We start from the raw sequence: 25,915 nt of genomic DNA on the forward strand, positions 1-25,915 counted from the left end.
AAACTGCTTAGAGACTATTGTAGTCAAGTTATAGATAAGCTGCTTGAATACATAAATATATTTATCGTGGCATATGCTCTGATGAGGCACAGTCCTCTTTGTCAGGTGCATGAAGTAACTACTGGCATGGGAAAGTTTATATGCACCCCTGAGTGTGTGTAATTTACCGGGGGGGGGTGGAATTCCAACAAGAGGAACAATTAGTTTGTGCAATGAACTTCTCCTTCTCAGGATTTGCTGAGACCCAAATTCCGCAGTGTCAAAATTCTGATTACGTTGCTTTCCTGCTTCTCATTGATGTCGTAGTTTTGTTGTTAATCTGTGGCAGCAAAAAAGGCTTGAGACTCCTTGGGCACCTTGAAGCCTAGCTTGCTTCTTGGGGCAAAACCTTCTGTAGGCGAAGGAGAACCCACTTAGTCAGATAGCGGCAGTGGACAGAGAATGGTGGCTTTGTCATATTGCCGTCCAAGCATAGGTTTGAGCATATAGAGCTGTCCTGCACTAAGCGAGAGCATTCATCTGTGCAACCCAGTTGTCTGCTCTGGTCTGGTTGTGGCTCTCCAGCGTCACTTCACGTTTTTATTTTGCCTTCTCTTCTACTGTTTAATTTGCATGGCTGAAGTTTCCTGCAGCAAGTATTTACTCTGAGGTGGTGACTAATGTCGGAGAGACCTATGTTCAAATCCCACTGAGCCATAAAGCACGCTTTGCAAACATAGGGCCCAAGCCCTACCTCCCAGGGCTGTTGTGAGGTGGGAATCAAGCACCCTGTCCTGAGCTCCTTGGAGGAAGGGCTAGATAAGAAACGCAGCTTTACATGGGCTGTCTTATACTTTTCTTGTTACTTCTTGTGGCATGTTCTAGTTAGGATTATGTGACTTGATATATAATGGAACTGATGTGCTGAAGATACAGTGGTACCTCAGGTTAAGAACTTAATTCGTTCCGGAGGTCCGTTCCTAACCTGAAACTGATCTTAACCTGAGGTACCACTTTAGCTAATGGGGCCTCCCGCTGCCGCCATGCCACCGGAGCACGATTTCTGTTCTCATCCTGAAGCAAGGTTCTTAACCCGAGATACTATTTCTGGGTTAGCGGAGTCTGTAACCTGAAGCATCTGTAACCTGAAGCGTCTGTAACCCAAGGAACTACCACTGTACTGTATTAGAGCCCAGGGATTGGAACAGATGACCATTGGATTTTCTTCAGCCTCTACCATGACTCTAAAATTAGGCAACAATTCTGTGGCAGCAGCACAGCCACAGAATCTTGTTTCCCACAACCATTCATAGCAGAGGGTGCCTATGTTGTTCTTTCTCTCTTTCTTGGACTGTTTATGTTTGTGTGCATTGGCCACTTCTTATTCATTAACTTCTCAGGGCAACAAAGCATCCTTGAAGAATTCAGGATGGCAAAGGAGGAGTATCTCAAGAACCAGCATTGTCCAGTGGATTAAGGGCAGGGATGTGTAAGGTAATAGCGGATAATGATAGTGGTAGATGTGGGGCAACCCAGCCTTTAGGACTGAGTTAGGGCTCAGCTAGAGAAACCAGTTTTTAAAAGGTTGGGGTTCAGCACTGAAACATGCAAGCTGTTAATGGATGCCTCTGAGCATGTGCAAACTGTATTGCCACTTTCTTGCGGTAGCTGAGCCCTGAACGTCTGGGACTAGGACTTGGGGCTTCCAGTTCAAATGGCTAAGTTGACTTCAGCCCTGGACCACTATAGAATCCGAGCACTGAGGTTGACTCAGCTCAGAGCAGGAGGCAGAAATGGTGGCTTTGGCTAGAGATGAAATTAAGGCAGTCGTATTCCTGTGCCATGTCTGGGAGAAGGCACTTCAGCATGGATTGAGTCTGCTCTGACCAGTCCTAACTCCACCTTTGCTAAGGTGATTTCAGTCCATTTCTGTTTTAGCATTAGTAAGTGTTGTTAACACAGTCATTTAACTTTCCTTAATTATGAATCTTTGCGGGATTAAATGCTATATCACGCCTGTGGCGATTGGTTTTTAACATCTCTTTCTGACTTTAAAGATCATATAAGAGTGTTGGGGCATGAGAGAGCAAGGATGTGTGACATGTAGGATGGGTGGATGAACTTGCAGGAAGTAGAAGACCAGAGATGAGGTTGTAATTGGTTCCTGGTTCCAGCCGCTTATTGTTAGCAAGCTAGACACAGGTTTATCATGCACACACTCTTAAGAGTCTTGTGAATCAGGCTCTTTGGACATTGGCAACAGAGTGTCTTGGCAGATTTATCACATGGGCCTTACCCTGAGGGTGTTTATTGAAGATACATACAGTGAATCAAAATATACACCTTTAAAATGGGGGATAACTCAGGAAATAATGCATATCTGTTATGGCAGGTGGGGAACAAAATGTACACCTTTATTTGGTTGGAGAGAATTAGCTAATTAATTCTAACCATGATTGAACCAACACACATGGACATGGCATAGATGCAAGAAGAAGTAAGTCAATTAAAATAATTGACGGTGCCCAAAAATAACTTTTGAAGCAACAAGTGGGGACTCAGAGGACCAAGTGAAGAGAAAGCACAGCAAAATAACTGAGTCAGGCTTGGCAGTTCTGCTTGGCAGCAAGAGTGGTTTGCAGCAAGAGTGGTACCTAGCAAAAGAACAAAAAGTGGGCTGTGAAGCCCATCTTTTGTACACTTTTGGACTAAAAAGCTTCAAATCACATTTCAAAGCTTCAAATCACATTTCATTGGTTACTGAAAATTTATATCTCAGATGTCAAAGGCCAGGGCAACGGTGTGTCTTCAGGCGTACCTCTGTGGGGAGGGAACCCCACAACCTAGGAGCTGCCACAGATAATGGTCTCTCTCGAACCCCCACCCCTGAGCCCCTGAGTGTGGTGAAACTGCCAAGAGGGCTCCCTCTGCTGATCTTAACACCCAAGAGCATCTGTAGGAAAGGAGGCAGTTTTTCAGACATTTAGGTATTTAAACCCACACTTCCATTTTCTCCTGTTGCTTTCCCAGGGAGCAAATGGCAATCAGGTTTTCCGCGAATTGCTGTTTGTTCCAATTCATCGCTAAAGAGCAAGTTTTGCAGGGGAAGGAGGAAGGGCAAAGGCGAAACCACTTGGACCCGTGGTTTCTGAGCACAGGGCAAGAGGAAGTGTGGACAAGCCCTGATTTGATTGGGCTAGAAATAAACTTGGCAAACAATACAGCTGTTTAAAAACAGGGGTTGTATGTGATCTATATAGAACATATAGTAACCTGTCTGCTGTGGGCTGGCCCTGTTTGCCTGGTTCCAGGTAGCAATCAAGCCACTGTATTTTTGTACCAATTGCAGCTTCTGAACATTCTTCAAAGACAGCCCCACACATCATGCATTCCCATAATTTGGGGTGTGAAAACCTCTCCAGTCATAGTGTGTAGGACTCCTCCCGATCATCTGTTTATAGGGCATTAATCTTTAGTTTTAGCCTGGATAGCTGAATGCTCCCTGGGCTTCTGGTGGCAGATGTGTCAGTCAGGATGGTTTAAAAGCTCATTGCGTGAAACAAGGATGTGCAAACTTAAGTTCCTTACTCAAGCTGCTTATGTACATGGAAACCAACCTCAAACCTCCTTACTGTGTACATATCAGCAGTTCTGGGGAAGAGTTCAGTATAAGAAAATGCAAAGCAGAAGCCACAGCTAGAAACTTGTATTGTCACTTGCTGCTTGTTGGTAGTGCCAGGAATGTGCCCAGGGAGGGTGGGGACTGGTGGCAACACACCCACCTGGGAAAACATGTTGGCTTGCCTCTCAGCTACGCTCAGCCTCTGCTGACACCAAAAAGCACAGAGGAAAACGAAAGCTTGTCTTAAGGAAGAAAATAGCGTAAGCTCCCTGAGCTCTGCCAGACACATCTATTTATTGCCCAAAGCATCCAATTCCTGCCTTGTCTCTCACAACATCAGTAATAGGGGGAAATCTCATTCATTTCGCTAGCTTTTCCTAATTCTTTCTCCATACACAATATTGGAGAAGAGTTTGAAGTCCTGCATTAAAATAGTTACACATTCTTGCAGATGACTGAGTTCACTTGTGCTTCTTTGTGTGGCATATTATTCAGGGTTTTTGTGGAGTGGGGAGGTGGAATTCTAGTTTGTGTTTTGCCATGGGGAAGAAGTTTGGGAGAGTTGTTGATAGTTTCCAGGAGTGGTCCTGGAATAGTCTGGGAGGTACTTGGAGATCTCCGTCTCTATAGCTCCAGCACCAGCAACAACAGAGTCATTATTGATTGCTCTCCTACCAATCATGATGGCATCGTGGAGAGGATGCGCCATCTCCTCCATGAACTGCTCCATCCTCCATGCAGGATTATCATGCAGGTCTTAGCCTTTGGGCAGTCTGTGAAGAAGTTATACCTGTCTCCTCAAAGAGGTCACAATGCCTGAGGAAATAATCAGTCAGGGAATTTACACTGGTCTGGATAGATCCACCACAGGCCCTCTTGAGATCTTCTTCAGGCACTCGGCCAGCACAGAACATGTCCCGGTCAGCAAAGTACTGGGTAGCCACGCCACCAGTCGGAAACTTGGAGAGGATGACTTTGGCCCCTGACATGTGGAGCTTATCAAGCCCATCCTACAAGATGTTCCACTCGGCGTCCACGATGGCCTGGTAATCCTGCACAGTGTGGACTCTGACTTCAGCATTGTCCTTCTCCGCCTTGAGCTCCAGATTGATATTGGGGGACTCATACTTCTCGGGCTCATACTTCTCAAAGCCAGCATAAGAGAAGGTCTTCTTGAAGGCAACTCCTGCCACCGGTTGGGAATCCACCAAGGGCTCCTCCCTGCACCTTCTTGATCCCAATCATTTTAATCTGCAGCAGCTCGTCCAGCATCATGATGGCATCCACCACCATCTTGGCAAAGAACTATTTCTGGTGGGAAATCGGCTTTGAGCTCAAGGCTGTGCTTGCACTCTTCTTCAGCAGGCTCTGCAGCGCCTCTCGGTTGGTCTTCTTGATCTTAACGGCAATCTTCTTGATCTTATTCGCTGCCAGCTGGGTTGCAGTGTGGAAGGCAGCGATGATGATCTGGGGGTGCAGCCCTTCTTCCACATAGGGCTTGATTTGCTTTCGGAATTCAGCAGCTAGAAGTGTAACTGAAGTGGTGCCATTGCCAACCTCGGCATCCCATGATTTGGCAGTGTCCACAAGTGTCTATGCAGCAGGGTGTACCACATCGAGAAACTTCAGGATAGTAGCGCCATCATTAGAAATGGTTTTAACCTTTAAAGCCCTATATGGCCTAGGACCCTCGTACCTAAGGGACCGCCTCTCCTGGTATGTCCCACGGAGGACTTTACGGTCTTCAAACAAAAACATCTTGGGGGGCCCGGGCCACAGGGAGGTTAGGCTGGCCTCAACCAGAGCCAGGTTTTTTTTGGCTGCGGCTCCAATCTGGTGGAATGCTCTGTCACAAGAGACTAGGGCCCTGCGGGACTTGACATCTTTCCGCAGGGCCTGCAAGACAGAGCTGTTCCACCAGGCCTTTGGCCAAGGCACAGCCTGACCCCCCTCCTTTGGCAATTCTCACAGAACTCTAGCCCAATGGTTGCCATTAATCTGATTTGAACTGTTTTTAGAATGAAATGATTTTAGAATGTTGCATTATTCTACTGTATTTTGCCGCTCTGAGCCTGTCTTCAGCTGGGGAGGGCGGGATATAAATAAAATATTATTATCGCTTTGCCTCTGTCATCATCAATGAGCTTGTCCATGCCCCGAGGGCCGAGAGGTCTGGCTGGCCTCTGCAATCACTTGGCAGGCATTGATGTTACTCACAAGCTGAGGGATCCAATGAGAAGTTTCTGTGCCTTCCTTCAGCAGGATAACAGGCATAGGCATCATTTTTGCGGCAGCCAGGTTGCTAACGGCCCCTCCCCCATTTCTTCACACACACAGGCATTTCTTCTTCTTTTGGGATCTTGTTGCTATAATCAAGAAAGACTAGAAGCGCAATATACAAATTAAGGTTTTCAGGCTTCTGCAACAGGGCTGTAGCAAATAGTGTGCTTTAGCACAACTGTGGCCAGATAAAATCCTAGACACTCTGCACATACCTTGCTCATTCAATGAAAAAACAACACACTACTAGTAACAGGTTTACTTGTTTCTTATTTTACCCCCACCCCCAACAAAATGTCTTTTCTTCTCTTCTGACCTCACACACCTCTCCCCCTTTTCCAGTTGGGAGCTATTCTCCCACATTGAGGATCATTCACTGCAAAGGGGCGGGTGAGCGTCTAGATACTTCCGGAGGAGGGTGGGATAATCGGTCATGACTCCGGAGACTCCATAGCTAAAGGCTTCCTCAAAATACTTATCCTCATTCAAGACCCAAAGAAGAACCTATACAGAAACAAAGAAAAAAGAGATGACGGGTTTGAGAGTGGAGCCCTTAGTTGTTCTAGCTGATCACTTATTTATGCAGCTATTAATTCAGTCAACATTTTCCCTGCAAGCAGGATGTTGGTGGTGGAGGAAAAGCCACAATAACTGCTTTGCAGTCAGCAAGATGCTCTTTCTGGGAAGAAGGAGAAAACTTCCTGGTAAGGAAAAATCATAAGGATGACTTTACTGATTGGAAAACACAAGATGGTTGCACTAATGACACAGGCATCTGAGAACCAATATAGAGTGGGTTGTGTGAGCTCTGAGGGAGGAAATTCCTGCTTGAGATTTTGTCTCAGTTATGAACTTGTTAAAGCGGCATTCCGTCGCATGCCATAAGCACCACTAAGCTTTCAAGTACACATGACACAAATCTGGCAACATGTGTCTTAAATATGCTACTGTTTCTACATCTCGGCTCCCTACCTGAAATGTGGGAGTAATGAGCTACGGTACTTTCACAAGGCTGTAGTTGCAACTACAGAGGAGGAGGAGAGCTGAATTAATCTGTTGCAGTAAAGCAAAACACACATACACAGAGAGAGAGACAGAGAGAGAGAGAGAGAGAGAGAGAGAGAGAGAGAGAGAGAGAGAGAGAGACTGCATATTTACACCATGCATGCATTTAAAAGACATGACTTCCCTAAAAGAAGGAACTGTAGTTTATCCCCATAGAGCTATTAATGTCCTAACCAACTACAGTTCCCAGGATTCTTTGGGAGGGAGTAATGTGATTTAAATAGATGGCATGCAATGCAGCCAAAGTTCGGTCTTTAAGATACCATAGCTTGCTTAGGAGGAGGATAAAGGTAAGGTAAAGGTACCCCTGCCCAAACGGGCCAGTCTTGACAGACTGTGGGGTTTGTGCGCCCATCTCACATTTATTGGCCGGGGGCCAGCGCTGTCCGGGGACACTTCCGGGTCACGTGGCCAGCGTGACATCGCTGCTCTGGCGAGCCAGAGCCGCACACGGAACGCCGTTTACCTTCCCGCTGGTAAGCGGTACCTATTTATCTACTTGCACCCGGAGGTGCTTTCGAACTGCTAGGTGGGCAGGCGCTGGGACCGAACAGCGGGAGCGCACCCCGCCGCGGGGATTCGAACCGCCGACCTTTCGATCGGCAAGCCCTAGGCGTTGAGGCTTTAGCCCACAGCGCCACCCGCGTCCCTAGGAGGAGGATATAATCCATTAAAAAAAACCTGATTTAGGCACCCCTTGCTGCCTAGGAAAGGGACACAACCATTTATAAGCACACTCTCAAATCCTAAAACGTTGAAAGCCATGATACAGTGGTACCTCGCAAGACGAATGCCTCGGAAGACGAAAAACTCACAAGACGAAAGATTTTTTTGTTTTTTGAGTTGCTTCGCAAGACGAATTTCCCTATGGGCTTGCTTCGCAAGACGAAAATGTCTTGCAAGTTTGTTTCCTTTTTCTTAAAACCGCTTGAAGAGGTGTAGTTGCGACTTGACCGTGCTTCGCAAGACGAAAAATTCGCAAGACGAAAAAACTTGCAGAACAAATTAATTTCGTCTTGCGAGGCACCACTGTACTTGCGGAGGTAGGTGAAAGTGCTGGGCACACCTCTCTCAGCTATCTACCACCCAGGGTTGTTGCACATATAAACATGAACTATGCAGCTCTTTTTCCTGAACACACAAGAATACGCTATTAATATGACTCTGTGCCTCTTGGGTGAAGTGTCAGCACTATATGTAAATATAGCTAATAGTGACATTAAGAAGTCAAATATCCCTCTTCCCCTTGCCACCTATTGCAAAATACTTAAATACCGGGCTAAAGCCTTCTAGCTCAGCCTTCAGCAGTTTCTGCTAAGGAGGGACTATAATTCCTGATTCCTCCAAGTTAATTTACCTGTATTCCTCTGTCTTCCAGATGCTTGAAAAGCTTTCCCCGCATTGTCATCCTATAAAAGAAAGGAAAATATGCTGGGGTATATCGGAGCAGTTCAAGTGGTAACATTTGGGGGAGGGAGAGGGAACAAGAGAAACTGCCCCTTTACCTTTTGTGATGGCCCCCTTAACAAAACCATGACCCACTATGACCTAAAAAAAGAAAAAGAAAAAAGAACAGCAGCTAAAAGTGGAGAGGGGGGGAAATCAGGTGGGTAGGTCATGTGGACCTCTCTATCCTGATAGTTTTGAGCATCAGTCAGTTCTCTAGATTAGAGATACAGAAGAGGGAAGCAGCAGGTGATGAAAGGGCTCCGTTTTGGTGGTGAGCAGGCTTCTTAAGAACTGAGCAGGTAAAGTATTGCTTGCTTTCACTCACTTGTGGGCAAGTTTAGCCAGCAGTGCTCCAAACCAGCCCTTTTTTACTGGAAAATATGTCCTGCAATTAAAGGAAAACAAAAAGGCAGCAGAGTTAACAGATCACTGAGAAGTCCTCATTTCCTGCCATTCCTCTTCTAAGTGATCAGCTCCAACACAGTTTCGTAAAACCCAAGTCACTCACTCACTCACACCCACACTTTTTCTCAATGAGCATGGCATTTAAATTAACTTAACTCACTTGTTATACTTCTTATAACACATAAATATGACATGGGGAAGGCCTAAGGGTACCAGGATCCCACAAGCAGGACATGAAGGCGACAGTGACTGGTACTCAGAGATATTCTGCCTTCCAACGGGGGCATTCCATTTAGCCATCATTCCCTCTGTTCTTGATGTTAAGGTGTGAGTCCTGGTGCATATGCGGCCAACATAGCAACACACACACAAACACACGGAAGTATCAATGGGCTTGTGGAGCCCTGAGATTTGCAGATGGACAAAAAGTCTTGGAAAAAGACTTCCAGTTGCTGATCCTTACACCAGGAAAACTGTCCCTCTGAACCTTTACAATTCTTTTCACACAGACACACACATACACCTCCACCAGCTTCTGTCACCTGTTCATAATGGAGGGCAGTGGAAACTCAAGGAAGGTTTCTTTCAGTGGCACAAACGGCAGGATCCCTATGTAGTACAGGAGAAGGATCGTGATGCCACGTTTCATGGAGAAGATGTAGGGCATCTCTGTGTTCTGGGGGATGGGTAAAGAGGAGAAAATGAGGTGAGGGTTTTGTGGTTTCTAGGCTTGATAGCCAGGAAGAAATACGGAACATGTTGTCATCACCCCCACTGATTCCTTCAGCTCATCTGGGACATATCTGTGGGTATCATACATCTGCACTGCACACTTGAACTGGTTTGGACATTTATCTTCCCCCAAGCAAGCCTATGAGTTGTAGGGATGCCAGAATTCCCTGTGGGAGCTCCTGATACCTTGCACAGATGTACATCCCCCAAGGTCATTGACAGAGGAACCTGACAGCTTAACAAGTTGGACCAGTGTAGGCAAAGAAGCAAACAGAGAAAGCAGGAAGCTGTCTCCTAGCCATGCCCTGACTGATTTATTATGGCATGTACTTTTGACCCATGCCTCTTTTTTTTTTTCTCCATATGAAAGAGTCTTGTATAGTCTGAAAATCTGCATTCTGTTCTACAGTCAGAAACCTGGACCAATCAAAGGCATTGCCTCATTTAACGGTGCCAGCATATCAGTTATTGAGAGCCCAATAGCTGTGAAGGTGGATGAAAAACTGTCAATAACATACAGCTGCGCAGCATTTCTTCAGTACTTTCCCGTCAAAGGCGGCCCAGATGGTGATGTGGGAGCGATTGTATTCTCGGACAAGATCTGCTACCTGTGCGCAAGAGGAAGAAGGCAGAGCAACATGGATTCAGTTAACAGGTTTTTCTCAAAAGCACTGACTTTCTGTAGTTGCCTAAGTCCTGGAAACTGAATGGAAGATCGTTGTGGGAAGGCACAGATGGTCTCTCTAGTTACCAATCATTGGTGTGAGCTAAGTGTCTGGACCAGGGCAGTCTATTCCACACAGTCCAGCCCTTCAGAGGTTTGAATTAATTTCAACTTGGTAGTTGACTACAAAGATCAGCATCCTTACAAATGTGCTTGAGTTATATGAATGGGAGGGAAATCCCAGGGAGGGTAGTATCCATGTTAAGTCTGTTAGAGCAAAAACAAAAAATGAGCCTTGCGTAGCACCTTAATTGCTAGCAATTTATTGTAGTGGGAGTTTTGTGGACTAGAGCCCACTTCATCCAAGGATGCGTCTGATGAAGCGGAGTGCCTAGTCCCCAGAGGTTTGTGCTACAATAAATTTATATTTGTCCTTAAGGTGCATGAGACTCCTTTTTATGAGTGGGAGAGTGAAAATGTGGAGATAGGAGAGCAGCACTGATGTTGCCTAGGTTAGCATAACCTACTACAGTGGTACCTCGAGTTACATATGCTTCAGGTTACATATGCTTCAGGTTACAGAATCTGCTAACCCAGAAATAGTGCTTCAGGTTAAGAACTTTGCTTCAGGATGAGAACAGAAAGCGTGCTCCGGCGGCTTGGCAGCAGCAGGAAACCCCATTAGCTAAAGTGGTGCTTCAGGTTAAGAACAGTTTCAGGTTAAGTACAGACCTCCGGAACGAATTAAGTACTTAACCCGAGGTACCACTGTATAAGGTTTGATGAGCTCTGTGTCCCTGATTAGGAGTAGGGTGAGCTCTGAATATTGAAAGGGGAGATTAGCAAAAATCTGGATCGTGACCTAGAATGAAGATGTTGGAAAGAAAAGAAGCGCGAGTAGCTTGTTGCCCCCATACCTTTCGTATGAGTTCGTCGCTATCCTCTTTGATTTCTAGATTGACCGGTACTCCAGGGAATTTCTGGAAAACCTCCTCCAAGCGTGGAATCCGGTGGTCTTTGCCATGGGAGTAGCGTCCTGTTGGAAAGGGTGGCTTATGCAGCAGGTGGAGCATACTTTGCTGGTGCACAACCCCACCACACGTGAGCACCCCAAACACAGCACTCCTCAAACCAAAGCAGCTCTGCTCCTCCTACTCACCTGGGGAAAATGTCACCTCCAGAGAATCCTTATAGGGTGGCAGATCCTATGGGACACAATTAGGGTAAGGACTAAGGAGCCAGGAGGACACCTGGGTTTTCTTGGGGAGATGTGGGATTGGGGGGCTTAGAACATAGCTTGCGGCAAGGACCCCTGGGTTCTTTGGGGTGGGGGCAGGTCCTGGGTTTAGAGCCATTGTCCTCCAGCAAATGGCCTCTAGGCACATGATTCAGTCACCTGCAGGGGACTTGCAAAAGGGTAAAAGAGTATTGGGAAATGATGCATAATGAATTGGGGGGGAAATGTTTAAAAGTACTTTCCCCCAAAAAACCAGTCTTTTCTGTTGAGGGTAATTCAGACTGAAATTCCCAGGTGTCAGAAAAGGTTATTTCTGTACGCCACTACTGCAGCCTGTGTTTTGTTAGCCAAAAAAAGGGGAAACGAGTGAGGTCCCAACCAAAGAAGAATGACAACTTAAGTTGACAGAATATGCTCAGCTTGCAGACTTAACTTATAGAGTAAGAGAACAAGAAGAACATACATTTAGAGAAGATTAGAAAACATTTATTGAATATATGGGAAATAACTGTGTACAGCTGAAAGCGCTGGCAGCATTAAGATAACTTCAATAAGTTTTGATAGATGTAATAATGAAATACTGAATGGTTTAGTTTTTATAAAATATGGTTGATGATATGTAAAATGAACCATGGAAAGAGAAGAAGGGAAGTCACTGATATCTTAAGGATGTATGAAGGAAGACTTTAAATTTACAGAAAATTTAATAAAAAATTATATATATATATATATATATATTATTCAGCCACCTTGCCAGAGGGTCTGGTCAGTGGCTGGAGGGGAGACCACCTGGGAACTCCACATTCACTACCTCATCGTCCTTCCTTCCTTCGTTTAGAATTATGTACAAACTGCTTAATCAAAGAGCTCTCTGTGGGGCCCATAATAAAATTGTAGATAAACCATAGCTAAAATCCACGATATTAATAAGCAAATACACATAAAATAATTATAAAAACACAGATACGATCAGATTTTTAAAAACAATGAATATGGGTCAGGTGAAGTTCTCTGGATGGATAGGCTTGATGAAATAAAGTTTTCGGTGGGCATCCAAAACAATATAGTATGGGCCCCTTCTAGTTCTCAAGAGGCAGGCAGTTCCAAAGACAGGTGCTGCCTTGTGTTCTACCGCAGACAGAAAGAGGGACGCAACTCTAATAAATATCACAAATAGTAATGAATAGGGGCAGGGTACGTCGCAAACCTTATAGTCCGTCTCGCTGATCTTGATGTTGTGCCCTGTCTGGCGTTCCAGGTTGTCATCATGGGACACAACCACAACCCCATCTCTTGTCATGTGGCAGTCAAGCTCCAAGAGGTTTGTCCTCTGGGTCAGTGCGCTGGAAGGGCGGAGAGAAAGATCAGCATGGGAGGCTGGATGGCTGTAGCAGCAACATCAGTGCAAGGCAGGATGGGGTGTAAGGGGGGGGGCAACACTCACTGGCTAAAGGCTCCTAAAGTGTTCTCAATCTCTTCTCCAGCACCTGGGAAGAAAACGGAGATGTTGACAGAAGGCAGGCACTCAGCTTCCTAAGGGCTGGCATGGCATTACCCCAGTCCCCTTCCAGGGACACCAAGGGCCTGTTCTTTTTGTGATCTAGGAATGCGGCATTGCAGGTCTAGAGAACTGGAGCAGAAACAAAGACATCTGCACCTGTCAGAACGGGGAGAGTGGGAGGGCTAGCTGCTAGGAATTACGGCTTCTCTCTCTCAGCCCTGGCTTGCTGCAGCACGCCACCCCTCCCCTCCCAGACCTCTGTCAATGCCTCCCCCCCAAGCGAACATCCTTGCAGAACTCACCGCCCCGGTGGGAGACGTGCCGGCATCGAACAGGAAACCTGTGTGGCTTGTGGAGCAGATGCGGCTTCTTTCTCAGGCAGCGGGATATCAGGGCATAGATCCCAAGGGCAGGCAGCCCAAAGAGGAGTAGCTGGAATCCCATGGCAGTGGTGGAAAGAGGCTAAAAGTCCTTGGCTTGGTGGGTGAAGGCAGGAGAGAGACGTCAGGCTCAGCCGGGGCCCGCTGAAGTCTCTGGAAAGGGAATGATGCTCATGGATTAGGAGCAGAGCGGAGGGAGCCCTTCAGGTCCTCTGGAAATGGAGTGAAATCAGGTGGGTTGGGATCCCTGAACTCAAGAAGATCCCAGATCAAATGCAATGTGTGATAAGTGTTGAGAGCAGGACTATCCTGGCCGGGAGTGGCTGGATAAGCAGGTTGATGTGATTTTTTGAGGCACTGGAGGAGGAAGAAGAAAAAATGAGGTGTGGAGAAGACAGAAACTTACTCCTCCTCTTTGCCTGTCAGGACCTCTCTAATCTTGCACCTGTTCACCTGCTTGAATGACTGTACATATAGAGGCACGCACACACGCACACACACACATCATGCTCCTGTCCCCTCCTCTCTTAATGCCAACCTGCACATTTTAAAGACTGCCACTCCCTTGGGGCAAAGAGCAATTTTCTTGGCAGCCGAAAGTCAGGAAGGTGCTCTGGTCCTTCCTGCTTTGAGCCACTTGACCTCATTCCTTTCTCCTTTACTTCAAGAAGAGATTGCTAGAGCCCTTCCCTCCCACCATGGCAGCAGATCTCATTCCTAAAATTAAATAAATAAGGGCCTTTCTTAGATGTGGAATGAAATGCTTTTTTTTTTTTTTTTACAGGTTGGCAGTCAGTTAGGAATTCCTCTCAGTGCAAAAACTAACTCCCAAAAGGGGATTTCCCTCAGGATAGCAGCAAAGAGGATTAAGGGGTTAATTTCCTCCTTCGTGTCTACACTGATCTATCAGCGCTCTCCCTCTCTCCTTCCCCCAATGCAACTTACATTTAAAAAACAACCCTGCCCTTTAAATGCAAAGACACAGGCAACATTTTATATCGGCTGCAGTTTTTGGAAAGAGACGGCTCTCCCTTCCGGTCTGTATCTTGTGCCACCTGTCTGGCAGGAGAAGCCTAATAAATATTTAACTATGGTTGAGATAAGATGAATTTCGCCGCCAGCTTATTTCATGGAGAAAAGGGAGAGTGTTCAAGTAGTGAGAGAACTGATGGGCCAGGCTTTCTGGGGGGCTCAGGAATAATCTATATTTCCTTGTCCCTTTTCACTGCCCCCCCTTTCAGGGTTTCTACTTTCAAGTCGTTGAACTAGTTATATTGGGGTTCAGACCTTTCCACTTAAGGTTATGTCACCTCAGGCTGCTTGAAATTAATTTCTTCTTCCTCCTCTAAACAGCAGCTCAGTGTCATTCTTGGAGAAAACATTTATTTCACTCTGTTGCTGTTGTCACTGACAGTTTGCTTTATCATCGTGTAAAATAAGAAACCAGCCTGGAAGGGGCCACATTGACTGTAAAGTCCTGCAGTGAAGAATCCCTTGACCTCTTGCTACTGGCTGCATTTCAGTTAACTTCACCTGAGGATGCCGTTAAAACTCTTGGTGAAGTCCGCCCCAAAATGTTCTCACTTGACTCTTCCTGACCTGGAACAGGTCGCCTAGGAGGACTGTCTGGTTTGGTCAGTCCAGTGACTGATGCATCACTGCCAGAGGAACATGTTCCTACTTCCTTAAAGGAAGCAGTGTTTTGGCACCTCTTAAATAAATCACCATTACAACTTTCCTGCCTATATAGGCTGGTCTCTAATTTAGAATTGGGCCAGTTTGGGGCATGTGTGTGTGAGGAAGATGCTTGAAGGGCTAGCAGCAGCAGGACAACTCTTGGGGTGAAACTAATTACGGTGGTACCTCTGGTTACAGACGCTTCAGGTTACAGACTCTGCTAACCCAGAAATAGTACCTCGGGTTAATAACTTTACCTCAGGATGAGAACAGAAATTGTGCAGCGGTGGCTGGGCAGCGGCAGCAGGAGGCCCTATTAGCTAAAGTGGTACCTCAGGTAGAATTCAGGGGACCAGAGGGCTGGGGCAATGCCAGTTTTCAGATGGGATTGCATGGTCCCTGAAGGAGCAGGTCTGCAGTCAGGAGGTACTCTCAGACATACAGCGTTGCTTCTGGAATCCCAAAGGCTCTAGAATGCCTTTTTAAAATCCTCATCTGATTATCCAGCTGTGCCCACTACTGAAATACAGACATTTATGCTGGGTATACACAGTGCCTTTAAAGCACACAAACACTGCCCCAAGGAATCCTGGGAACTGTAGTTTACACCCTTACAGAGCTACCATTCTCAGCACCCTTAACAAACTACAGTTCCCAGGATCCTTTGGGAGTGTGCTTCAAAGGTACGGCTTGTATGCAGTCTTAGCTTAGTTCGTCTTAGTTACTTCCAGGTTAGACTGTTACAATGTGCTCTGTGTTGAGCTACCCGTTGAGACTGTTTAGCACAACAAAGTTGCTTAGGATCTTTTGTGAATGAAAGGTTAGCACCCACAAAAAGCTGGACCTTGTCAAGTTTCTGCCCCTATCCTCCTCCAAGATGTCTGTTTCTGCCCCAAACGCTTGCTTCTTTTCAGAGATATGTAAAAATATATTTTGTTCTATTGAAGCTTTGAAAATGCGCCTCCCTCTTGAGGGGTAAGGGACGCAGGTGGCGCTGTGGGTTAAACCACAGAGCCTAGGACTTGCCGATCAGAAGGTTGGCGGTTCAAATCCCCGTGACAGGGTGAGCTCTTGTTGCTCGCTCCCTGCTCCTGCCAACCTAGCAGTTCGAAAGCATATCAAAGTGCAAGTAGATAAATAGGTACCGCTCCGGCGGGAAGGTAAATGGTGTTTCCGTGTGCTGCTCTGGTTCGCCAGAAGCAGCTTAGTCATGCTGGCTACATGACCTGGAAGCTGTATGCCGGCTCCCTCGGCCAATAAAGCGAGATGAGCGCCGCAACCCCAGAGTCGGCCACGACTGGACCTAATGGTCAGGGGTCCCTTTACATTTACATTGAGGGGTAGGCATCACTCTGTTGGTTAGTGAATTGATTTAGGTTTCATTGCTTATAACAAATGGTACTTTGTTTTTAATGTCTACTTTGTAAGGTAGATAACTGAAACATAGGAAGGAAATAAACTCTTCCTCAAACTCATATTCCAGGCTGTGCCCAGCTACGTGGTACCCCTTGTAATGAAAATCTCAGCTCTGCCTCCATGTGCAGGCTCGTCTGGTTTTTTGCTACCTCCTGATCTCCTTTGTACCTTCCCCCAAACATGTTCAACCTTTGCACCTGCATCACTGTCTCTCACACGGCTTCTTCCCAGCCCGACTGGCTGAATGAGCAAGCCTATGGGGGATGACGGCAAAGGCTTTGGTTGCCAGGGGAACCCAGCAGATGCAGTCCCCAATTGCAGTTGCCTAGCAACTGCGGGGCACCCTGTCCTCATCTCCCCAACCTGACAGAATAGCTGGCTGGGCCCAGAGTGCCAGCGGTGTTTGGTGCTGTTGGGGAAGACGTCAGCAACAGAGGCACCGAGCAGTGGCGTAGCGTAGGGGGTGCAGGGGGGGCAGGCCGCACCGGGCGCAACATCTGGGGGAGGGTGCTTGCACTCGCAGCTCTCTGCCCCTGCCTGGCTCCACGGGTTAGGGGGCGCAAATTACTTGCCTTGCCCCGGGTTCTGACAACCCACGCTACGCCATTGGCACCGAGAACAAATTGCCCATCTGCCCAATAAGACAGTCTAACGTGTGTTTGTGTTAGAGAGAGAGAGAGAGAGGTGCTGCTTCTTTGTTAAGCAACCTATAAGAGACTGAATAAATGAACTGTGAAGGTTAAGAGTCGCTGGATACCTTGTTGCTGTGATTTCCCCATGTGTTACTTGGTTACAGTCTTAAGAGAGGTTCTTGTCTCAGTTCTTGTCTTAAGAGAGAGCTTTTGTAACCTTGAAGTGTCAGTGTCAGTGTGGTTTCGTGTGTTTGATTCCGAAGACCCGTTTCAGATTCGTGAGATCGGAAAATAATACTTTGGAACTCATGAGCATTGCTTTGATCACACCAAAGGCCCTGGGAAACTCCTTGCCACGCCTGTGTTGTTTTGTTCTAGCCTCTAGTAATCGATGGTAGACTGCCTTTGAACGTGGATGCTACATTCTTACCTGGTGAAACGAGTTACCGTCACTAATAAGACTCCCTGTTCCTCTGTTAGTGGTGATCATCGCATCTTGTGATCACAACCACAAAATAATATTTTGAATATTTTGAAACTCAGCCTCCATATAAACTCAGCTTTATATGCATTATGTTGTTGTAATTCTCACAAACAAGCTGTAAAGCAGATCAATTTTTTATCATCCCCATAATGTAGTTGACTAGACTAGGCTGAGTAGGACTGAGAGAATATAACACCTCCTGACTGTGCTGAGGCAAAGAGAAGATTTTGAGCTGAGAACTGCATGACTCACAAGTCAGTCTCTAAGACACTAACGCCAAATTTCCAGTGCAGCAATTAAGTTCCACAGGGAAGAGAGATGTAGGGACACAGTACCCCACACTTCTGTTTGTCCACATGCCTATAAAATTTTCTACTTGCCCTATGCTTCCTAGGCATGGGTCCAAGTGGTGTTCCATTTGCCCCACTGCTTTCCCTTGGAAAACCCACTCTTTACCTATGAATTGGAGCAAACACCAGTGTGCGGAAAACCTGACTGAAGCTTACTCCAATTCATCAGTAAAAATTGAGTTTTCCCATGGGAAAACAGCAGAAGAGGCAGAAGTATGGATGAGCCCTGAGTTGCAGTTGTCTGGTAGCGTTGGTCAGATTTTGCACTTAATATTAATTTCAACTGACAGCTGCCAATCAAACAACTACCCTCATTTTGCACCAATGGTATGTCTAGCTGACCACATCTAGCTGGGCTCGATGTAGCTTTGGTCTGACCCTGTTTATATTATTGGATATGGACACTTAAGAGACTTCCTCGTTCCATGTTGTTGTGTTTTCGAAAGGTATTCAAGATAACTCGCCCCAAAATAGTTACCCCCTGCTATACTTCCAGGGCGGCAAAATGGTGGTTTATCTCTCCTCTCCCTCCTTTAATGCACTTCTGCAGATGCTGATTTTATATATATATATATATATATATATATATTTGCTTTCGTAGATTTTCACGGGTACAGGAATGCAGGTTTTGGTGTCTTCGGGTGTCTTCCCGTGTAAGAGTCGGGGTGTCTGTGCGACGTTTCGACGAGGTCTCACTCGTCATCTTCAGGCTGGTGCTTTCGGCTTCTTGTTACTGGAACAGAGCAGAATCTGGTGTTTGAGTTTCTATAAATACTGTTGAGGGGTGTGGTGTATAGCCTCCAACGTTCTGGGCAGAGAGGAAGTTCCTAGATTAGTGTGCCTTTTCTTCTTTTGTTCCTTAATTACTTGAGGGATATCTTGAGTGATTTCATGAGTGATATTCTGAATACCACTGGGTGGGTCATTAAGTGTAGATTAGTTGCTAAAGCTTTTGTGTCTTGACCTCTTGAGCTTGTGAAGAGTTTTTCTGAGAAGATGGCTGTGCTGCATTTAGTTGTGCTCTGGCTTGGCTTCGTGTATAGGGGCGAGCTGTGGTTTTGTGCCTTGTGCCAGCCAGATCTGTGTAGGGATTGCAGGGGGGTGCAGCATCCGGAGGTGCCACTATAGTTTGGCTACTGGATGGAGTCTGTAATATGTCTGTGGAGAGGGTCTGGGTTTGGGTCTGGTGTGGTTGATTGGTGACGGCGTTCTGTGTGCCTCTGGTTCTGGTGTCGGTTTTTGTGGGGAGGGCTAATTTCCAGATGTCTGGCAGGCGGGACGTGTCGTCACGCTTGTTTATGTTGTGAGGGTGTTTCTCTATCTCGATGGCTTCCATGATTATTCTCTTGTGGTGATGTTCCATGTTAAAGAGCAATTTGGAATCTGCAAAATTAATTTCGTGTCCTGTTTCTTTCATGTGTTGGAAAAGAGAGGAAGTTTTTTCTTCTTTTTTGACGGCATTCTTGTGTTCTGCGATACGTGCATTTATTCGTCTGTTTGTTTGTCCAATGTACGTGGCTGGGCAGACTTTGCAGGGTATTTCATAGACCCCTTGGTTTTCCAGCTGGATTTTGTCTTTTGGGTTTCTGAGGATATTGGCTATTTTTTGGTTGGTGCAGAAGGCTGTTTTGATATTGTGTTTATATATATATATATGCAGGTTTTGGTGTCTTCGGGTGTCTTCCCGTGTAAGAGTCGGGGTGGGTGTCTGGGTGACGTTTCGACGAGGTCTCACTCGTCATCTTCAGGCTGGTGCTTTCGGCTTCTTGTTACTGGAACAGAGCAGAATCTGGTGTTTGAGTTCCTATAAATACTGTTGAGGGGTGTGGTGTATAGCCTCCAACGTTCTGGGCAGAGAGGAAGTTCCTAGATTAGTGTGCCTTTTCTTCTTTTGTTCCTTAATTACTTGAGGGATATCTTGAGTGATTTCATGAGTGATATTCTGAATACCACTGGGTGGGTCATTAAGTGTAGATTAGTTGCTAAAGCTTTCGTGTCTTGACCTCTTGAGCTTGTGAAGAGTTTTTCTGAGAAGATGGCTGTGCTGCATTTAGTTGTGCTCTGGCTTGGCTTCGTGTATAGGGGCGAGCTGTGATCAGAAAAACTCTTCACAAGCTCAAGAGGTCAAGACACGAAAGCTTTAGCAACTAATCTACACTTAATGACCCACCCAGTGGTATTCAGAATATCACTCATGAAATCACTCAAGATATCCCTCAAGTAATTAAGGAACAAAAGAAGAAAAGGCACACTAATCTAGGAACTTCCTCTCTGCCCAGAACGTTGGAGGCTATACACCACACCCCTCAACAGTATTTATAGGAACTCAAACACCAGATTCTGCTCTGTTCCAGTAACAAGAAGCCGAAAGCACCAGCCTGAAGATGACGAGTGAGACCTTGTCGAAACGTCGCCCAGACACCCCGACTCTTACACGGGAAGACACCCGAAGACACCAAAACCTGCATTCCTGTACCCGTGAAAATCTACGAAAGCAAATATATATATATATATATATATATATATATATATATATATATATATATATGAGAATGAATGAGCTGGAGCATAGAAGTGGCGTCTCTTGCCTGTTCATCCTGTACACAGAGCATGGAGGCTGAGAGAGGCATTATTGGTGGGGAACCCACAGGCCTCCATCTGGCAGCTGCTCCAGCCAGCACAGCTGGCAATCAGGGATGATGGGTGTCCATCAATAAATGGAAGGGACACAGCTTCCCCACTCCTTCTGGTCTAGAGGCACATAACTTGCCAAATCTCCAAGCCCATGTGGGTCTGGCTAGTGCCTGGAATAGGAGACCCACTGGGAACCCCTCTCTGTTCAATCCTTGTGAAGAGAGCAGGATATAAATATTGGTATATAACTCTTTAGAGCACCCCATACACGTTGAGAACGAAGAATATTTTCCGGAAGGGCCGGAAGACACTTCAGGAAAGGTCCTTGCGGGTTCAGGCATCTCCAGCTAGCCTGCCCCTCCATGGATTTGCCCAAGTCTGCCTGCCCTGGGCTGCCGCTCAGAAGAGACATTCCTGGATAAGAGGCTTTCAGAAACAGATCTATAAATGTAAACTATCAGTCAGAGGTGAAATAATTTAAAGGGGGGGGGAGTTTCCTTTCTCAAAAAGTGTGGGTTTTGCTTTCAATAAAATAAAATAAAATAAACACGCAGTGTGGGAGGTTTTTCCCCAAATTGCTTTTCCCTGCATCAATTTCAGCCTGCTTTGACAGACATTGTTGCCTAGCCAAGACCTTTGCATGAGTCTAGATTAAAATCTCCAAACATAAAACATTTTATTGATGTGCATCCAGCTGCTTGTTAACTTTTTTTTAAAAAAACAACAACATACTTCCTCTCCACTCTCCTGCTTTCATGTGAGTCAGTCCCTGCTCACTTTTCCTTATTCACTGGTGACTTTTAGATATTTTGGATAATGTCAGCTGTACACATGCTAGAGGAAGACATCTGACGCACCCCATTCCCATTTCCTCTGAGGGAGATGCAAATCTCTAAGCATGCTTTAGAATTGTCCTTAATTTGGTTATCATCACCTTGTTCACTGCTGCCGGAACAGTGTGCTTTAGGAGTGTTCAGAGCACTTTACATACCATACATACATATACACACACATACACACACACACACATACATACAATTATCGATGCCACGATCCTGTAAGGTTGGTCATAGGAAAGCACCTTATTGGACCATTGGCTCATCTCAGTCAGGAGTGAGGGACCTTTGATATTCCAGATGTTCCTGAACTACAACTCCCAGCATCCATGGCCATTGACCATGTTTGCTGGGGCTCACGAGAGTTGTAGTTCAGCAACACTTTCAAGAGGCTTGTCTTACAAAGAACCTTAAAGATTATGAGATCCCTTATGCTCTGCCTTGATCACTTAGATTCTCAGGGGGCACTTCTGGTGCTTTTTCCCAAACCCCTGAAGTTCAGGTGGCCTTTGCTTGGGTCTGAGGCTTTCGTATGACAGGTCTTGCCCTGTGGAACTCCTTGCCAGTAGGGGTTTGGGAGGAACCACCCTTCTTTCAGACGTCTACTAGAAATGTTTAGGCAGGCCTTTGCAAGATGCATTCCTCTTTTTTAATCAATCAGTATTTATTTATTTTTAATGGATACTGTTATGGGAAAATTTGGGTGCGAGGCTGCTCATTCACCCAGCTCATTGGGCAGAGCCTGCGGGTCCCTGCAAAGGAAAGGAAGGAGTCCAGCCACCAACCAGAGCAAATAGCTGTAGACCAAAGTTTATTGCGCAACAGGTTCTAAGAGGAATTTTGAACCCCGAGGATGGGGTGACAAGGACTTTTTAAAGTTTCTATCTTATCCCAGCATACAGTTCATTAAGCATCATCACTACATCATTGCTACATCTGAAAAGGGGAGGGTTATACATGATAAACATAGGAGGAATGTGTTGGGGCAACAGGCAGATACAGGATATGTATTGGGAAGTACATTCTAAGCACCTACTACAAAGGGACGATAAAACTTTGATTTGCATAATCTGCCACCTGGGCAAGTCCAGAGGAGTACCTTTGCCCAGCGATTGACACCTATGAGTACCATCCTGTGAGAATGTGACCTCCCACTTGAGGGATTATGGCAGGGACCAAGTGATTTCCAAGTCCTTGGCCAATGAAGCAAATTGGCAGTGGAATGAAGGAAACTGGCAAAGGAGTCGATTTTATATGATTTTTAAAGCTAGGTAGCTTCCCTGAGTTGTCAAGTCGAAAGGATACATTTATGCATAATATTTGTAACATTTAACAACTTTAAAGATGTGCCCCCCCTGTAATTTCTGTAACAGATACCTTTTGCTAATATTTATTATTATAATTGTATACTGCCTTGATACATTTTTTATGAAACTGCAGGTTATAAATGCTTAAATGCCTGCAGGGTCAAAGGTTCCCCAATCCTGAGCTCAGTGTTGACTACTGTTCCCTGGCACCTGCTCTTTAGGTAAAGGTAAAGGGGCCCCTGACCATTAGGTCCAGTCGTGGCTGACTCTGGGGTTGGCGCTCATCTCGCTTTATTGGCCTATGTTTCAGTTATCTACTTTACAAAGTAGACATTAAAAACGAAGTACCATTTGTTATAAGCAATGAAACCTAAAGCAATTCACTAACCAACAGAGTGATGCCTAACCCTCAAGGGGTAAAGGGACCCCTGACCATTAGGTCCAGTAGTGGCCAACTCTGGGCTTGCGGCGCTCATCTCGCTTTATTGGCCAAGGGAGCCGGCATACAGCTTCCGGGTCATGTGGCCAGCATGACTAAGCCGCTTCTGGCGAACCAGAGCAGCACACGGAAACGCCGTTTACCTTCCCGCCGGAGCGGTACCTATTTATCTACTTGCACTTTGATATGCTTTCGAACTGCTAGGTTGGCAGGAGTAGGGACCGAGCAACGGGAGCTCACCCTGTTGCAGGGATTTGAGCTGCCAACCTTCTGACTGGCAAGTCCTAGGCTCTGTGGTTTAATCCACAGCGCCACCCATGTCTTTTTTTAGGAGGGGGTTTCAGAACTGGGCTTTCCCTAGTCCTGCCGGGAGCCACCAGAGCTCCTTTTGCATTCAAAATATTTGCTCTTCCAGCCCTTCTCCAGAGTTACCACCCTCATACTGGAACTGTAGGGGCTGAGAGAAGAGTGAGTCACTTGCCTAAGGCTACTGCACTGGTTTATAGCTGTGGGGTTTCTTGAAGCAGTTACATCCCAGCAGCACCCTCTACTACCAACCCTCAGCTTTTCTTAAGCAACAGAAAGCGGCAGCTCCCTAAATATTTCTCAAAAACCAAGAAAGCAGAGAGACCCTTGAGTAGGCTTGCTTCTAGCTGGAAGCCGCAAGAGGCACAATCACTCCTGCTGCCAAGCATGTGCAATATACAAACCTGTACTGGTGAACGTGTGCAGAGACACAGGCACAGCCTTTTTCTTTTATTTCCTCCTCCCCCCTTCCTAAAGTGAGTCATGCAACTTCAAGCTGCCATTTCAGATGCCTTAAAAAAAACTTCTGTCTTGATTTCCTCTGATTGTAATGCTTTCTTGCCATAATGGACCATGTGCATAATAGGATGCCTATTTATATTTCTAGCCCGCCTGCCCCCCCCATCTTGAAGACTTGAGGCAAGTGCCAATAAAATATTCGTGCACATAAAACAAGCAATTAAAAATTAATAGTGGTAGGTGGGGGATTTTAACCTCAGTTGCTGAAAGCCAGGCCCAAATGGAAAGCTTCCCTAAGAGGCTCAGGCTTCGGTGAAGTTATGGAAGAAGGCCTGGCTCTATAACCACAGAAGTGGTCTTTTGACATGCTCTTCTAAATAATTTTATTCTAGTCACCAGACTCCCCAACCAAGACTTAGAAGTGCTCTCAAACTGAACACAGAGGACTGCTCTCAGTACACAGCTGAATGAAGCATAAGAGGTGATAGAATATGCTACATTACTCCAGACTGCTGGTGGGGTAATGCCAAGCTCAGGTTTAGTGAACCTTTGGCCCTCCAGATGTTTGCTTATGTATTTATAACCTGCAGTTTCATAAAACACCCCCTGTCTGTAATAACACCTTCCTGCAAGTAGAAAACAAGCTGATCAGGCTGAGCTACAACCTCTCTCCCCAATATGCTAGCTTTTTACTTGCAGTGACTCCTTTCTAAATAACAAGCAGATTTAAAATATGGTAACCCCTACCACCACCAGTCTAAATTGAACTATTTTGTTCTCCTACATGTGTACACAAAAGCCTCAGGGGAAAAACCCACCTCGCCTAGCAATAAAGAATTTGAATATATTTCAGTTACGTGCCACTTCCTGGTTCAAACTTTCAAACACTCGCTGTCAGCTTCAGTCACCAATTGCCCAATGCAGTCTCTTTTGCCTACCCCCAGGAGAACATCCCCCCCTCCCCAGAGACCTCTGTGGTACAGTCACACTGAGAGAGGAGGTTTGTCAGCTCAGCTGGAAGCCCATGTCCCAATGGTTAGTTTTCCTGGTGTCAACACACTGGGTTAAGTAAGAAACAGGTGGAGAAATTTCTATTTTGGTTATGCAAGGACAAACTCCTGGAGTTTGGCAATGAATATGAGATAGGTATGACGGTGAGAGGTGGGTGGGAGAAAGAGTATGACTCAAATGCAGACGCCTGTATCGCTGATTAACTAACACCCCCCACGGCTGAAGGGATTGATGGTGTATTTATATTACCCATTTTGTGATATACGTACTGGATACCTCTTGGAGGGTAATTGCACAATAGCAGGCAGACAGGTCAAGAGTGTTTCAGAAGGCATCTGAGGTGCGCTAATGATTAAATTGCAGGCAAAGCCCTGAAAGGGATCACCACAAAACATTTCCTGCATTCGCAATCTGGTAAACAATCTTCCATAATCAAAATATCTTCCTTCGTGGGTGCTTTAGTGGCAGTGGAAGAACTCTGCCAAGTTGAGAGCTTGAGAGCAGTACATGTGAAAAGGATCTAGGAGTCTTGGTTGACCACAAACTTGACATGAGCCAACAGTGTGACGCGGCAGCTAAAAAAGCCAATGCAATTCTGGGCTGCATCAATAGGAGTATAGCATCTAGATCAAGGGAAGTAATAGTGCCACTGTATTCTGCTCTGGTCAGACCTCACCTGGAGTACTGTGTCCAGTTCTGGGCACCACAGTTCAAGAAAGACACTGACAAACTGGAACGTGTCCAGAGGAGGGCAACCAAAATGGTCAAAGGCCTTGAAACGATGCCTTATGAGGAACGGCTAAGGGAGCTGGGCATGTTTAGCCTGGAGAAGAGGAGGTTAAGGGGTGATATGATAGCCATCAAATATATAAAAGGATGTCACATAGAGGAGGGAGAAAGGTTGTTTTCTGCTGCTCCAGAGAAGCGGACACGGAGCAATGGATCCAAACTACAAGAAAGAAGATTCCACCTAAACATTAGGAAGAACTTCCTGACAGTAAGAGCTGTTTGACAGTGGAATTTGCTGCCAAGGAGTGTGGTGGAGTCTCC

The 25,915-nt window shown here is 45.9% G+C and overlaps 2 protein-coding genes and 1 pseudogene across 3 annotated transcripts in view; 1 reads left to right on the top strand and 2 right to left on the bottom strand.

The window, feature by feature from the left end:
* The window catches only part of CORO1A (coronin 1A), a 79,043-nt gene that overhangs the window by 22,281 nt on the left and 30,847 nt on the right, over positions 1-25,915 (top strand). The window lies entirely within an intron of this gene.
* On the bottom strand, positions 3,459-5,606 carry LOC309516986 (T-complex protein 1 subunit eta pseudogene; annotated as a pseudogene). The gene has a single exon. The product of its transcript is annotated as a T-complex protein 1 subunit eta pseudogene (transcript).
* On the bottom strand, positions 6,123-13,789 carry GDPD3 (glycerophosphodiester phosphodiesterase domain containing 3). Its single transcript, XM_082195970.1, has 10 exons — positions 13,237-13,789; positions 12,878-12,920; positions 12,641-12,776; positions 11,356-11,401; positions 11,114-11,232; positions 10,051-10,140; positions 9,343-9,476; positions 8,721-8,780; positions 8,304-8,355; positions 6,123-6,385 (listed from the first exon to the last, which is right to left on the bottom strand). Exons 1-10 carry the CDS (start codon positions 13,376-13,378, stop codon positions 6,251-6,253), a joined length of 957 nt encoding a protein of 318 aa, XP_082052096.1. The 5' UTR covers positions 13,379-13,789; the 3' UTR covers positions 6,123-6,250.

The sequence above is a fragment of the Podarcis vaucheri genome (genome assembly GCF_965113315.1).
Source record: "Podarcis vaucheri genome assembly, chromosome: 13".
NCBI lineage: Eukaryota > Metazoa > Chordata > Lepidosauria > Squamata > Lacertidae > Podarcis > Podarcis vaucheri.

Excerpts from the sequence above, each read along its gene's own strand:
- GDPD3 (XM_082195970.1), bottom strand. The coding sequence starts at position 13,378 with ATGGGATTCCAGCTACTCCTCTTTGGGCTGCCTGCCCTTGGGATCTAT. Across the intron at positions 8,356-8,720 it reads CTGGCTAAACTTGCCCACAA|GATGACAATGCGGGGAAAGC; the intron begins GTGAGTGAAAGC and ends TTTCTTTTATAG. Across the intron at positions 6,386-8,303 it reads TGGAAGACAGAGGAATACAG|GTTCTTCTTTGGGTCTTGAA; the intron begins GTAAATTAACTT and ends GTTTCTGTATAG.